The 16,859-nt window shown below is 36.9% G+C and overlaps 1 protein-coding gene across 1 annotated transcript in view; it reads left to right on the top strand.

Moving 5' to 3' along the window:
* The window catches only part of RASGRP1 (RAS guanyl releasing protein 1), a 41,962-nt gene extending 26,054 nt beyond the window's left edge, over nt 1-15,908 (top strand). Inside the window, 19 exon segments of the mRNA XM_032691280.1 lie at nt 315-342; nt 345-434; nt 2,051-2,094; nt 2,096-2,177; nt 2,180-2,208; nt 2,210-2,293; nt 2,296-2,332; nt 4,475-4,536; nt 4,538-4,555; nt 5,159-5,267; nt 6,123-6,167; nt 6,170-6,230; nt 6,834-6,855; nt 6,857-6,926; nt 6,929-6,978; nt 7,693-7,729; nt 8,315-8,461; nt 11,035-11,408; nt 12,829-15,908. Coding sequence (XP_032547171.1) covers nt 315-342; nt 345-434; nt 2,051-2,094; nt 2,096-2,177; nt 2,180-2,208; nt 2,210-2,293; nt 2,296-2,332; nt 4,475-4,536; nt 4,538-4,555; nt 5,159-5,267; nt 6,123-6,167; nt 6,170-6,230; nt 6,834-6,855; nt 6,857-6,926; nt 6,929-6,978; nt 7,693-7,729; nt 8,315-8,461; nt 11,035-11,408; nt 12,829-12,963 — 1,524 coding nt within the window. The 3' untranslated portion in view covers nt 12,964-15,908.
* Nucleotides 15,909-16,859: the final 951 nt, after the last annotated feature.

Raw genomic sequence — 16,859 nt, forward strand, 5'->3', positions numbered from 1 at the left:
TATGGTCCTATTGATATTCTTCGCATACTAATTCAGCTGCAGTCATAACAAAGATAATACAAATGTTTCCTGGTTGTGGTGGACTCTGGGAAGACTTACTGTATCTGCACATTTAAGTATCTGATTTAATAACAGTAGGATGAGTCCCATGTTACACCCAGTAAAATCACAATTCATTACCAAATACATGAAGTCAAATGGCACAAAACTTGTAAGACTTCAGAGTAAGACAACAGAGGAAATGTAAAATTGTGTGTATGTTGAATGACTTGAAACTTTAAATAATAAATACTGATTTTTTGTATGTCATACAGAAGCTCCACCAGCTGCAGAATTTCAATACATTATGGCAGTGATAGGAGGTCTCTGTCACAGTTCCATTTCCAGGCTTAAGGAAACAAGCTCATGTGTTCCTCATGATGTAATTAAGGTTGGTATTGCTTCTCTAAGCTTTACAAATAAGATAACCTTTAACTTTTTTGTCATTGTACACACAAAAAGCAGCCTTGCTTCATTAGATAAGATGAAAAGACGGAACAAAAATTCCTTGGGTTTCATCTCTACATCACCAGTTACTCCTACACTTCTTTCAACCCCAACTTTCTTCAAGACTTGTATAGATTCTCTAAGGTTTCTCTTTTAATCCTTTGATGTGACAAGCTGCATTTTCATGTATATGCAGTAGTATCGAATAGCATTTAAACATGAAAACAGAAAATTGGATCCTAGAACATCTGAGAAAATGTAATTCATAGCAACATTGACCATCCTGAGTCTGTGAGAGCTCTTCACTTTGAGTTTAAAACTGAAAGGACTGGTTTTGTTCATCACATCTTTCCCAGTGAGGGATTTTATCTAGTTCAGATTTGAACAAATTTAGCCCTAATACACACATTATAATACAGTGGGAATGTTAGGAATCTTTTAATTTCCAGGTAAATTCTTGTGAAATACAGATGAAAGCTACTAAAATGTGAATGAAAGCATATTTTTTAGCAATAAAATGGCTTCTTAAGAGAATAAGTTACTTTATTATTTTATTTTGTCTGGGGCCTGAAGATTTTGTGTAGGTATCTAATGAGCATGTTTTGATCGCTGTATGATCAGCTTGAATAACAGTGCATACCTGGAGTATAGACCTCCCACTGGTGATGGTTGCAGCACTCAGAATCTATAAAATCAGTTAGTAAGGTTATTTATAACATGTTGTTTTTCACATTTTGTCATTGTACGGATACATTTGTGTACATCATTTGAGTACTTTTGTATCAAGAAATCATATACAAACACTAACAGAAAGCAGATAAAAACAGGCTGGTAATTAGTGACTTGAGAAACACATTAAGGTTTAACTATAAGACAAAGTTTGTAAAGGTTACAATCAAGAGATTTGACAGGAGCTTCCCAAAGAAAACATTGATCCATTGATTTTATAATGTTAAGAGTTCAATTTTGTATTTCTGTAGTATTAACAAGGGAAATATTTATACTGCTAGACTGAAAATTAATTTAGCCTTCGCAACAAACCCAATATATTGTTTCTAATTCATGGAAGAATTTCTCTTAAAAGCACAGATGCGCCACCTTGAACCGTAGTACAAGTTCTGATCACACTGCGATGGGATCATAGCACAGCATAGGCTTCTCTGTCAGGACTTTTCCAGCAATGCCAGCTGGTGACCTGAAAGCCAGAGAAGTGCATTCCACATTTTAAGGTGAAGATAGATGCTTTATGAAGTCAGAGAGCTTGTGGCTTATGCATTAATTGCGTACAGATCCCCTTGATTGAGAGGGTTTTCTTCAATTTGACTAAATGGGGATTGTAGGGAGACCAGCATTATAGATTAGGCTGTAGAATAACTATCTATAATTATATATTAGTACCTAGATTAGAGGTATAGGAATCTAGGAATATCCCAGATTCGTTAAAATTTTAAAATCTGTTTGAAGAGTCATTGCGAGTAAACTCCACAATAACATGAGAAGTTCTTTGTGCTGTATGACAAAAAAAGAAACAGTAACCAGTGTTGATGTTTTGTTTTCTTTTTAGGTGTTAATGAAATGACAGAACGCTTTCAATCCTACAGAAATTATTGATAGTTACCGACGGGCCTATAACGAGTGCAGTAACTTTACGATCCCAATCCTTGGGGTCCCCCTGAAAGACTTGATAGCACTTTAGAGGGCATGCCGGACTACTTGGAGGACAAAAAAAATTAACATATACAAACTATACTCCTTGTATAACCACATAAATGAGCTGATACAACTCCAGGAAATGCCACTTCCCCTGTGAGGGCTAATATGGACCTTGTTCATTTGCTTACAGTAAGTCTGTTACATAAGATAATACCTCCATTTAAAAATTTCATATACCTCTCAAACAACTAAGTAGAGAATTCCATTAATTAATTAATTACGAATATGTAATATTGTAAGATTTTTTTTCCTTGAAGAGAAATGTACAGTAATAGAAGAGAAAAAGCTCCTTATACTGATTTATCTGTCAGCAAGAGCAGAGGTGCCAGTATGCTTCCAGTTATTTCTATGAGGGAAGGAATTGTTTATTTCTGCTTCACTACAGTAGTGTGCACTCTCTGTACTTTCAATAAAGAAGTGCTCTGAATCCTCTGCTGATTGAGCCTAAACAGGGAGAAAGACAGAAAGCTTCCTTAGTTGCACCCTGGAGACAGAAGATTGCATACAAATATTCCTTGTCTTGAAAATACAAACTTTCACACAATTATGTGAAAGTTCAGTCCCTCAAGATACCACATCTCTAGCCAGGTTTCTTCTGGTACTTAAAAAACTGTCTGACATAAACATTAGTCAAATATAGTTGTTGTATTACTCTTCCAGTCATATTACAGTCAGTGCTGTGCTACTAAAAAAACTGATACTACCTAGGACGTCTGTTACAACAGTAGTTTTAACTTCTCCTAGTAAGTTAAAATACTACCTTTTATTAAAATCGTAAATCCACCTTTTGGGTTCTCAGTTTTGTTTAGCCTTGACAAGTATCTCAGCTTGGAAAAACTAAATAGTCCACTTCCTCTTTCTGGTTATAAGCCCTCTTTCAGGAAAAAGCTAATAGATAAAAATGCTTATGTGCCTGAGGTTATTTGTTATCTCTGGGAGCACTCTTGTGTGAAATTAAGCACAGGTGCCCAGGGCCTGAAATAAGCATGTGAATTTCTTACTTCTTGCTATTGTTTTAAATGTTTTGTCTGAAATTATACTGGTTTTTTTTCTTTTAAAAAATGTTTATAAAAATGGCTATTACAAATATGTAGAACTTAGGTCACAATTTCATACAGCTATATATGACAGGACATAATTGAAAAGAAATACTTAATTTCAGTGCAGGAGCTTCTGAAGTTCTAATACTCTAGGGCAGATAATTCTTCATTTTTTTTCTGATTTTTTCAACAGTCTTCCTCCTTCTTCTGTTTCCTTTATTCATATGCTTTCCCATTAGCAGGCAAAGCAGTATGAAGAGGTATTAGTAATACCATACATAAATCATGAGAGAAGTAGCATAACATTTGGACTTTTTGTTTTTTGAGTGGCAGAAACTACTTTAAGATTTCCCAAGAATCTACAATTATTGAGTATTTTGAGTACAAAAGTAATTTTTGCAGTTATTCACAAGAAAGTTACTGCATATCTGGAACTTGAATAAGGCTATTCAGTGAATAAAATAGCTTATTTTGTTTCTTAATTTATATACATATGACTGCAGCAATTTTGACTCTTTGTAAAATGTTTACATTTCTTTGGACTTGTCACACATTGAGGCTCTAACACATTTACACCTGGCTTCTATTCAAATATTCAAAAACTGTCATGTTTACCACTCTCATCTTAGCTTGAAATTTGTTTCCAGTCTATAAAATATTTGCTAGACTATTTTCCAGGGACACATGCAAAAGCAAAGCTAAATTGATAATATTTACCCAGGTATAATGTTCTTCCCTTTACATAACTGCTGTTGACAGCTAAATGTTCTCACTAAATATATCCTAGTCCATCTTTTATCTCATCTGTATACTTAGCTCAACACAGTCACATGTGACATGTTTAAACAAGAGTTTTCTGAGAATTTGAGACAATGGACAGTTTCACTGGAATGGTGCTTTTGTACTTAGCTGCACAGTAGACCACTGAATATTATGGGAGTGACAGTTTTTTTCAGGTTATGTATTAACTGACTGCTGATTATGCCTGCAGTCACTTGCTGTGCTAATGACTGTAGCAGTGTAATGTTACAGATGTCCAGATAATGGCAATAGCAGTCTGGAATGTAGAATTGTACCCATTTCAAATCACTGTGAACACCTGTGCAGCTCAAGTGCACTCTTCTAGGTGCAACCTAAATTAAAAAAAAATGCACCAAAAAAATATGAATGCACTCCAGAAACAAGTTTATAAGTAGTACCAGCTGTTTGGGATTAAATACTGTGTTTGTTTTCAGCTGTCCTTGACCTGTACTACACAGAAGATGAAATTTATGAGCTTTCATAGGCACGAGAGCCACAGAAGTCACCGAGCTGCTGTAAGATTCTTAACAAAAGTTTTTTTATGAGTAATGTACCTTTTATCCTTGTGTTAATTTAATTTAACTGTGTTTTATTTATTTTATGCTAAATTGAAAGATTTTTAGCCTTATACACTGAGGAAGCATAAATTATTTGACTGACGATTAAGTCTAAGCTAGAATACATGGGAGAGTTGACACCATATCAAGTTTTATAATGTGAACACAAAGACAATAAAGGTACTTGTGTAGAGACATACATCAGTCTCAGTCTTGGCAGTTGATACTGTTTCTTTCAAATAAAGAATTCTTATATGATTCAAATGATGAGACCCACGAGTGTTACATGGTAGTTTTCTTCCTCTTTTATAAATGTGGAAAAGATGGTAATTTTTCAGGGCTGCCAGTGAACTGTGACAATTTAAGGAATGACTGCTGTTTGAACAGTTCAAGGAAGAGCTTCCTCTGAAACACCATGTAACTATCGAACAGTATGATGTCAGGTCCAATAGGTCACTTCTGCAGTCCTGTATCACATAGTCCACTGTCACAAATGACAGAAGTGTAATACTGAAAATCTTTCCATGTGGTACTAATATAGTTCCATTTGATTTATTTCAGCCGTTGACACCCTGCAAACCACCAGTAGTTGCAGACTGGGCCTCAGGAGTGGCCCCAAAACCTGATCCAAAAACCATCAGCAAACATGTTCAGAGGATGGTAGATGTAAGTAAGGTTGGCCCATGTACCTTACATATCAGTTGTAGTCTCAATCTCTAGGTATGAAAGATACAGGGATGGGAAAAAATAATGAATGCATTCAAAGTGGTGCTGAGCTTGTGAGCACTTCTGTCCTCACAAATAGATATTTTTGCCTAGCTGTAAAGAGCAGCAGTGGCAGTGAGGCAGGGATGGAAATTCCTTAAATGACTGAGGAGCTAGCGGGAAATGTAGTTTGTATAGTGCTGGTTTGTATAGTTCCAGAGTCACTCTTTCAAGCAGCCAGGGAGTCAATTTCTAAAGAGTTTGGTTTTGCATGCCTGCTTCATCTCTTTTCTTTCTAAGAACTTCTAATATTGTGAAGCATGCTTTGATACATGCTGTTTTGGAATATATTTCTGAATCTGACTAGGTTTCCTCCTTGCCTTAGGGCCAGAGACAAACAGTAATGCATTCCACAAGTGGAAACGGGTGTCTACCTGACAATTCTGTCATATAACTGATTTTCTCATAACATTGACTTGATAAAATAGCTAGGCAGCTACACTGATTTGGCTACAGAAATCATGACTGAGAGCACTAATTGAGACCATTAGTACAAATTGTATATGTGGGCCTGGAAAAAATGATCTTAAAGTAAAAGTAAAAAGGAACACTCCAGCCTGTGTTGACTTGATGTTTTGCTGCAAATCAAGAAATCGTAATTCTTTTTTAGTTTCAAGCAAAAAAAGAAATTAGACTGTTGCACTGTTTAATAGACACTGGGAGAAAAAGGGAGAGGAAATCCATAAATAATGTAGAGACTTTCTGAAGCGGTAATTCAGACCATCCTCATTATAAACTATTCTGCTATTACCTTGTGCAGTCTGTCTTCAAAATTATGACCATGATCAGGACGGATATATCTCCCAGGAGAATTTGAAAAGATAGCTGCCAGTTTTCCATTCTCATTTTGTGTAATGGCAAAGGACTGGTGAGTACCTGCTTATCAACTTTGTAGCATCTGTTTGGGAGGGATTTGGGGGGTTTTGTGTTTAAATTGTATTTCTAACATTAGAGTGGTTAAAAGCATCCTCTTCATGCACAAACAGAAGTGAAAACATGACTGACAAAAGCATTTTCTAATTGTGTTGTGAATGACATCTTCAAGGGCTTACAGCAGTGGTAACCAAGCTGATTTAGAAGGAAGAACAGATAATAGAAAAAGAACTTTTTTTTTTTAATATTTAATGTATACTATGAAAGATATTTGTAAGATAAAGCTGTCTCTAAAAAATAGATAATCGGCAAATGTGTATTTTGATAAAATTAGGAAAATTTTTCTTAACATATTAAGCATAAAAAATTACAATAGTGATTATTCAGATGCTTAATATGAAGTAGTTTTGACGTTGCATGACATATGCAGATATTCCATTGATCCTTACAGTTTGCATTTTAAATGTGTAGATAGCCTTCTGTATATTTTGGGAACGATTTTTCACTCATTAAACTACGGCTATTATGTGAACAAAGATATATTAATTCTCCTTATGCTTTTAACAAAATATTATCTCAAAACTTTTTTTTTTTTCAGGGAAGGTCTGATTAGCAGGGAGATTAATAACAGCTTACTTTATGAGGGCTAGCTCAATCTATTCCAAATTAGGACTTGGCTTTGCTCACAACTTCAAGAGACCACTTACTTAAGGCCTACTTTCTGTGACAACTGTGCTGGATTTGTAAGCTTACTTTTTAGGTAAATTATGTTAACATTCTTTGGAATATGCCTTTTTCTCTCATAATCATCTTGTGTATATACAGAAATGGATCTATGTAAAACATCAGTGAAACTATATAGACATCAGACTTGTGTCTGTGTAGCTGTTTAAGGTATCCTTTACACGCCTCTTGGCAGTATACTAATATCTCTTTAAACATGGGTCATACCTTGGGTCTTTGGTTGTGCACCAAACACAGTCTCAGGCAAGACTTCCAAATCCAGAGCCTTCCACCCCACGGGGCTGATAGAACTCATGTCCTTATACAGACATAACATGCCCCCTGCCTGTGGCATAGAAAGATTTAATAAAACTGACTGTCCTACCAGTCTTCTGTTCAGCTGGGATCAGACAAGGGTGCTGAGATAGAAGAATTCTCCATCTACTCCAGCTCCACAATTTCTCAAGGAGGGCTATCAGATCTGCTGATGTGTTCATTAGTGACTAGATCAAAGTATTTTGCTCGAGATTGAGGAACACACATGAAATACTCTGTTTACCTTATGCTAAAGAGGTCAATAGTTCAGATTTTGACCTTAAGATTAAAAGTGCAGGAAAACAAGATATTCTGCAAGTGCTCTGATCTTAGAAAAGAGTGGAGCTTTTAGTGTATTTTTATATTTGGAGGTATCAAACATGCAGAGAAATATATTAATTTGTTTGTTTGAATTTTAGCTATGGGGAGTCATTAAACAAGGATACAGATGCAAAGGTAAGGTACTTTATACTTTGTTAATTTTAAACTATAATTGATAGTGAATGGCAAAAACCCCTGATCATCCTGCGATCCATTGCTATGTCTATGGACTTATTTAATCTGACCTCTCAGGGAGGAGAAGACTGATTCAAGAATAATACAACAGATGGTTCAGAAGAAATGCAAAGATGAAGGAACTTGTAAATATCAGCTCTAATGCTTTGCAAGACATCACTGAATTTAGAAGGTTTGGGAACAGACCCTGAGGCACAAACATCAACACTCTCTGAAAACTCTGCAGCACATTTCCCAACATATATTTTGTAGTTTTTTTCTTCATCTGCTTTCTCTGCAACTCCTACAGTCAGAAGACTGTTGTGACTGAATATTGCCATTTTGTATTTTCATAACAAAAGGGAGTTTCAGATGTATATAGTAAAGGGATATCATTGGTCTGTTTACCAGATGTATGTTGTTACAGGTAATGTATGTAGAGAACACTAAAGGTTTCATGCTTCCCAGGGAGCCAACACAGTGTGAGAGCTATCTTAGATGCTACACCAGAGCCACTGAATTATGTAAACTTTGTTTTGTTTATAGACTGCGGAATGAACTGTCACAAGCAATGCAAAGACTTGGTTGTGATAGAGTGCAAGAGAAGACCCAAAACTTCAGTTGCAGACAGCAGCCCAACATCTGCTCTTGCATCAAGCCTCTGCCCAGTAGGAGTAAAAGAGCAATTCCATGGTAAGAAAAGATCACATTGAAAAGATCACATTAAAAAGATCAAAAGATCAAGATAATCTTTCCCTTGCTCCTTTTTTTTTTAAGCTGAGTTATACAGCATCGTTTTAGGTTTTGTTAATTAACTGCAGTGTTTTATCAACATAGAAACTAGAACCAGGTATAAGTGAGTTCGTATCAAGTAGCACCATTGCAGTTCTAGGCTGAATAAAGATGGACTCCCTTTCTGGGAGATCTCTTGTCACCCTACACAATGTATGGTACACAAATTCCACCAAAAAAAATGAGTAAATCTTCTACCAGACTCTCACGAGAACTAGATGCTATGACCAGAACAGCTGACAGGTTCCCTTAATTGTCTCACCTTGTGACAAGCAGGTCTTGTTTTTTAGCACTGTTGTAACATTGACTATCACACTGTTACAATTCTGACTCAAATTTTAATGTGGAGTTTATAAAGTCAGTTTACTTATATATTTGTGTGATAGGAAAGCCAAGATGTTGTCTTTATTTTTTCCACTTTGGTAGGTGAATCTGTAATTCCTCTCCATCCATCCACTTTTCACAGAATCAGAAATGAAAAATCTACACCTCTCTGTTCTTTTCTCCTTGTATCAAACAAGCTGTATAAACATTTCATATTGTGTATTACCATGTAGGCTCCCAAAGGAGTAAGTGTTGTCCTTGAAAAAGATCAGGCTACTCTTGTTTTAATTTTGATGTTGATGTTTCAACTCTCTCCATATTCACTTTCTTTGAATTTCTCTCCTGCTCTTTGCCTATATCTAATATTCTTCAAATCTGCTTCCTGCCACTTTAATTATAAATCTTTTCTGTTGTACTTAATATTCATACTCCTGGATTCAGTCTTAGTTTTCCTATTAGCACTTACATGAAGCTCAGTGTGGACAGTTTCTCTTGATACTATGTGCAGCTCTATGATTGCACCTGCAGCACTAAGTAATACCCAGCTCATGGGATGTCATCCTTATAGAGACTGAAATGTAGTGTGTGGCCTGGTCCATCACCACCCAGTACACCAGAATGAGGTACCTCTCAACACCATGTCATGTCAAAGCATGAGAATTCAGAACCAGATTGAAGATGTACAGATGAATTGTTCATCCATATCCATATTTAATTCTCCAGAGCCTGAAGCAGCTACTGGACTGCTTGTTCTTTCCCCTTGTGCCTGAACATACCATCTTACTCTGGTTTTTTCCCAACAATAGAAATTACTGAAACAGGTCTTTTTAAAATCCTTTAATCACATCTTTTACCCATGGCTTCTAACATTGTGGGTTTGCCCTCCCCCTGTTTTTACTTTTAATCGCAAAAGTAAAAATATTTTAGGATGATATATACAAAAGCAGGGTAAAATTAAAAACCACCATTATTTCACTTTTATAAAGTGGGTAATTTGTATCATAGAATCATAGAATCAGCCAGGTTGGAAGGGACCTCTGAGATCATCAAGTCCAACCCTTGATCCAACATCGCTGTGGTTGCTAGACCATGGCACTAAGTGCCACATCCAGTCTCAACTTAAAAACTCCAGGAACGGTGAATCCACCACCTCCCTGGGCAGCCCATTCCAATATCTGATTACTCCCTCTGTAAAAAATTTCTTCCTAATATCCAACCTAAACCTTCCCTGGCACAGCTTAAGACTGTGCCCTCTTGTCCCACTGCTGGTTGTCTGGGAGAAGAGACCAACCCCCACCTGGCTACAACCTCCTGGCAGGGAGTTGTAGAGAGTGAGGAGGTCTTCCCTGAGACTCCTCTTCTCCAGGCTAAACAACCCCAGCTCCCTCAGCCTCTTCTCATAGGACAGTGTCAAAGGCTTTGCTGAAGTCCAGGTAGACACATCCACAGCCTTCCCCTCATCCACCAGGCAGGTCACCTGATCATAAAAGGAGATCAGGTTGGTCAGACAGGACCTGCCCTTCCTAAACCCATGCTGGCTGGGTCTGATCCCTTGTCCATCCTGTAGGTGCTGTGTGATTGCACTTAGGATGATCTGCTCTATAACCTTGCCAAGCACTGAGGTCAGCCTGACAGGCCTGGAGTTTTCCGGGTCCTCTTTCCAGCCCTTTTTGTGGATGGGCGTGACATTCACCAGCTTCCAGTCATCTGGGACCTCCCCAGTGAGCCAGGACTGTTGGTAGATGATGGAGAGCAGCTTGGCAAGCTCTTCTGCCAGCTCTTCTCTTACAGCTTCACGTTGTGGTAACACTGAATGAGCATCCACATTTAATCTTCCTGCCCAATCACTGATGTAAATGGTCTGTATAAAACCTCTTACCCATCTCAAGGTTTTTCTCTGGCTGACCTTGATGGCACACCTGTTTTCTTCTTACTGATCCACATTTATCTTACCGAGACAGGGCAAAAAGTTGTTCCAAGAGACACAACATTGAGAAACTTCTAATGACACCTATTTTGGAGAGCAATGAATGTAAAAATCAATAAGGAATAAATGTTGTTTTATTTATTAAAATGTTTTATTACTATGCCTCCTGTTTCTCCTTTCCTGGGATAAGACCTTGCCTCAGTTTACTGTATATATTCTAAAGGACAAGAAGAAGGATCATTCACCTTTCCTAACGGGGAAGTAGTGGAACACAGTGAAGACAGCAAGGACCGAACCATTATGCTCATGGGTTCCTCGGCTCAGAAAATCTCAGTGAGACTGAAACCAGCTGTGGTTCATAAAGGTACACAGACTGATCCTGTACTGCTGGCTGGTGATGTATCTCGTAAGCGGAGAGAGAAGAAAGAACATAGGATGCCAGAAAATCCATATCTCCAGACAAGTCCACTATCCACGTTTCCAAGCCCACTTCTAGGCCGCAAAAAGGCATTTGTTAAATGGGAAAACAAGGACTCCAGCCAGAAAATGAAGGAGGAGCATCACAGCTGTAAACCCTCATACCAGGAACTTGAGCAGGTACATACATAATGAAACAAATTCTACTTTACACAACAGTACCATCAAATGATTGGAGGGTATAGGGGAGGGGCTGGGTGGGAAGGTGTCACCTTATTCCAGTGTAATTGATTGCCAATTTAATTGAAATTAAACAACCCATGAATAGCACTGTAAATTCTCAGCCTCTGTAAACTCCAGCAATACTTTACTTCAATTATAAATTTTAGCACTAATACAGGGTTTAAGGAATAAATTTTTAAGCCCTTGTTATGATCATGCTGATCCCTGTCAGTTTTGGAATGTTAACATAATCCAATCACTGAGGACAGGATATTACTCCATAAAATGAGGAACATAGTTCTGAATTTCTTCCTGATTTTGCTGGCCTCTGCTCCCCTACATGACTGAATATATGGGGCTGGGAGGGCAGGCAACTCTGCTTTTGTTCAACTGACAAGAGTAAGTCACCGTGACATTTTGCTATGTGAACAGACGTGATGCTTCTTGCTAGATTTCACCTTCATCAGCCCAGCTGTGTCTCATCTTACTCTACAAGAGATCTAACAAAGTAGCTTTTCATAAGACTGTGTCACCTCAAATTTGGTCCAAATTCAGGTTTGTAGAAACAACACCTGCCAGACAGATTAAGGAGACTATCACAATATCAACAATGCAACTGATGGATGGATCCAGCTATAATTACGAGGAACAGTCAGACTTATTTTCATACTTTACTCATTACTTACCACTATTCTGTGAACAACCAACAGGGAAATAGTCCAGCAACAGGACTACACCCTGATCTTTGAATGATCAGTATAACTTTCAAAATATCCTTTGCTGTTGTTAAAGTGAATTCATCTTCTATGAAAGATGAATGGTTTATTAAGACAAAGGTTAGGTCAAGAATCTTCCAACACAGACCACTTCCCTTTCACTCAACAGTATATTCAATATAACAAAGATGTGAAGCATGGACACAGTTATAAAAACTCATTCTTTAAAATGTCCCACTCATACGAGTCCCACAGTTTACACTTGACCTTGCTCCCTCAGCAGATCCTGACCTCAGTTACTAAACAGCAGCTGAGGTTATAAATTAACGGCTTAGACTGTGGTACATCAATTTCTGCATTAGTAGAGTGGTAAAGTGTGATCTGTGTTGTTGTTTCCCCTAGACTACTGCTGTTATGACAGGAGCAGGGGAGGGTGGATAAATGCAGGCTGTGGACATAGATACCTGCTGCTGGGAAGTTGTAACAGGATACACAGAAGACAGACCAGTGACTGTGGAAATGTTCAAATGAGTTTCTGGTTCTGTTCCCCTGATAAGAAGCTATACCAACTTCTGTTTACGGCAGTCAGCCTAAATATACAATCAGACATCCTGAAACAAATGCAAAATGAAATACAATTCTCTGTTTTTTTGTTTGTTTAGGAAAGAAATATTCTAAAGGCAGACAATGAAGGTTTAAAGATCCAACTGGAACAGGCACATAAAAAAATTGAATCGCTCACAATCCAGAGAAGAAACCACGTAGTTGACAGTCTACAACACAGAGACTGCTCCTAGCAGATGAAAATCTTCTGCAGAAGAATGTAAGACTGAAGAAGGGGCTATGATAAAGCTGCTTTACCAAGTGAACTGGAGAGAGAGTCTGAAGGATGTTAAGCAGAAATGTTCTCTTCACTCAACACATTTCCCTATTAAACATACATTCCTAAACACAAAAATCCAATCCTTTGACTTTTTAAGGTAATTTAGCATTATTTGTGCAATGAAATAGTACCTTCTGGGTTGCTTTTAAAAGGAGTGCGAGTGTTGCTGAAGCCCTGTTCCTGTTGAAGACCACAGTGGATTCCCCAGTGACTTGGCTGCCAGCAGCACACCTTAAGTCTACAAGTGTTCTGAAAAGTAGCTGTTCATAAGACTGTGTCACCTCAAATTCAGCCCAAAATCAGTTTTGTAGAAAATAAATGTTCAATAAAGCTGAGGAAGTAAAGCTGTATAAATACACATTAAGAGAAACAGCTCCTTCTCACTGGGGCTGAAACCAATTAAAATCATGAACTGTCCACCTTTATTTCCAAAGCTAACAAGAACATTAAAATAAGTAGTTAAGCTAATGATATTTGACTGAGTCTTAAACTTTAGATAAACTGACAATTTTTTTAAACCTCTTTCAGAGCTTTAGAAGCTCTGCGGCTCAACACTTACCTTTAGTAAGGTAAAATAATTGAGACTAGAGACTCGACATTGACTACTGCTTCCATTTTTGCATTCGGGCCATGACTTGGAACACTTATCCTCCTTATTTGGCTAAGGGATAAGTTCTTGTCCCCATACAGTTGATATGAGACAAGGTTGATTATTTTTCTCTCACGTCGAAGTGGATGCCAAGGTTGAGTAGAACCTTTAGAGCCATAATACGAGTGAAACTGTAGAGTAATCCCAGTGCAACAGCTACTGTATTCCAGACCTCCTAATAAGGTTTCTCCATTTTCTCTCTTCTAGATTTGACATTGCACTTTACATAGAGTCAAGATGAAAGTGTGCTCTTATGTCTGTAAATTTGTATAGTAAAAGGTATGAGGGAAGTAATTTTAAAGATGCAAAGTGTACATATTGTTAAGAAACAACAAAAGTGTCTTTCAAGTTACTGATAAATCTACTTGTCAGAACAGCCAAATTTAAAATTGCATTTGCATTTCAAGAGAATCTGTACACTTACAGTTGTATAAAACTTGCTTGCATTTATCAGAGATTTGTCATCAAACGTATAAGCATCAGAAACAAAGTCCACTTAATGCTCCTCAAAACTCTTAAGTTACCAAGTCCTTCATAGATTAAAATTTAGTCAGCCTATAACAACAGCATGTGTGCTTTGTGTTCAAATGTATAATATGTATAAATATACATTCCATTCACAATTTAGTCACAATTAAGTATATGAATGCTGTATTTATAAAGAAAGTTAATTTGAAACTACCTGTCAGTTTAGTGATTCTTGATCTGAAGAGATTGGATTGTGCTTGCAACTCCATGTATAAGTAAAAACAACTGGATGGAAAGAGTAGTAGTAGTAGATTTTCTGTTACATTACTGTAAATAACCTGAAATGCATAGGAAAAAAACCCAGAAGCTCTGAAGATTGTGCAGCTTTTTTCTTCCTATACACTAAACCTGAACTATTACAGTAACATGGACTGCACTTTGATCAGTAAAGCAATCAGAATGGCTTTCAGGTCATGCCTGCAAACTGGTTTGCCCTTTTCTGTAAGCTTCTTGATTTTCTCCTCTAATCAGGGAACTACAGCCAAGGGTATTTCTCATAGGCATTTAGCAAAATAAAAGTCTCTTTCTGCAATAATTGAGTAAAAGTTGAATATATTTTCACATATTTCAAAATACTCAAAAGAGCAGAATAAGACTCATAAATCTGTGCAGCCAAGATAAATGTTTACTTGTGGTCTAAACTCTAGATCTAATTGAATTCTTTGTGTATGCATATACTTGTCTATGACTGAGGGTGGAGATCATGAACAAAACCTCTTGTTTAAAAGAAAATTCTCTAACTCAGCAGCTGGACCAAAGTGCTATTGTGTAACTAGGTGAGTATTTAATACTCAAAATTGAGTTCTGACCATAGACTTAAGTGCTAACAATGTTTTTCTGTTGTCTTCTTGTTCAGTCTGAATAACTTAAAATTGAGATCTGTCTGCAGGAATGTCTAGAAAACAAGGTGCTGAAAAATTCGTGCTGCAAAGAAGTCAGTTGATATCTGGAGAATTTCAGAGCTCTCTAAGTACCTCCAGGCTCTCTGTTTGCCCAAAGCCATTTACAGCTTTTTGTCCCTCTCTTGTATTTTTTTTTAAATGGGTGAGTCCTTTCTTTTGAGACTTCCTTTTTCCCTGCATGAAGGACTTGATAGTGGAACCTAAGCACAGGGAAACTGTTAAAACTGACAAAGCTACCAACAAAATCACTTGCATCGGTGTTAATCTTCAAGGTGCTTTATGTAGGAAAAAAGATACAATTAAAAGTGCTGTTTAAAAGTCATGGTAGCAAACACTGATATTGAAATTTTATCTTGTCATGGCTAATTAAATGAAAAATTCACCTTTTTCCTTCTCCAGGAAGGAAGGTTCAGCTGCACATACAAGAAGACAAAGAACAAACGCCAGTCCCCCATCCCCCATTTACTTTTTAGGTGTGCATTCTGGTAATTTAAAGTAAATAGATTGAGTAATATCACAATTAACAAGGCAGGGCTACTGTTCATATTCAGGTTAAACACACCCACTTTTACATTAGCTTATATATGTTTTTGGAACTATGTGTTTGTTCAGTAGCATCTGTTATTTTGTTATAATTGATCTCTGTGACAACTAGAAAAAGTTAAAATGCTGTCTGAGAAGACTGAAAATGTACAGATTGTAAAGATTTTATATAAACTGTAAGATTTTGGTTCAATATTTATAATAGAAAAAAATTAAAATTGCATTTCATGCCTCTGACTTTGTATCTCAGAGAAATCTATACAACCAATATTCATCTTTCTTGACTGTCACCTGAGCCCCTTCTGCAGGATTAACCAAGTACCAGAGTATCTAGTCCAGATTCACCTTCTACAAGCCTTGGAACATTGCCAGAGAAAACTTAGGAAGCTAGGTATTGCAGATAATTCTTTGGTATTTTAGTGGTTGACACAGTACAGACACTGTTTTGGTACTCACTGTTTCAAGTATACAAAGCATCAGTCTTTATTATCACTCACTTTATTATCTCTCACTTTTGTTAAGAATGTTAATTTTGAACAGATTTCACAGCACGAAAGCCAAGTTTAAGCAAGGCTTCTGTTGTGTCTGCTAATGCTGCCTATTCCACAAGGCAGCACTGTAGCACTTGCTATTCTTTACCTTGTAGTAAAACATCTTATCTTAAATGTGTGGGGTAACAAACATTCGTTCACTTATCTTCAGTCATATGAGGGATGTGAGGGAAGGGGAGAAGTGCAACTCCTATATGTATGGGTAAATCTGCTCTACAGTCTTGCACATACAAAACAAGTTGAGGTTTTCTTCATAATTACAGAAACTAAAAAAAAAAGAAAACTTCAGAAGTAATTGGAGAATATTTCCTTAGTTTATGTAAAGACAAAAGTAATGATCATATAGACCACATAGATATAGATCATGTTTGTTTTTTTTTTTTTTTACTAAGATAAAATTTAACTGAGATTCCTTAGTAATCCCAGACAATGTGATAGGGATATACTTGTGACATAACCTGCCTGTTACACTTGTCCTACATAGTTATCTACAGCCTTCTCCATTTTGGTCAATATATATCTGTATTTTCATTACATAAAAGAAAGTTTCATTACTCTTGTAATCACCAGCAGAAATTCTTCCTTACAAACACAGGAGGACATACAATCGTGGATCCAAATCATACTACACAGATGA

The sequence above is a fragment of the Chiroxiphia lanceolata genome, chromosome 6, assembly GCF_009829145.1.
Source record: "Chiroxiphia lanceolata isolate bChiLan1 chromosome 6, bChiLan1.pri, whole genome shotgun sequence".
In the NCBI taxonomy this organism is placed as follows: domain Eukaryota; kingdom Metazoa; phylum Chordata; class Aves; order Passeriformes; family Pipridae; genus Chiroxiphia; species Chiroxiphia lanceolata.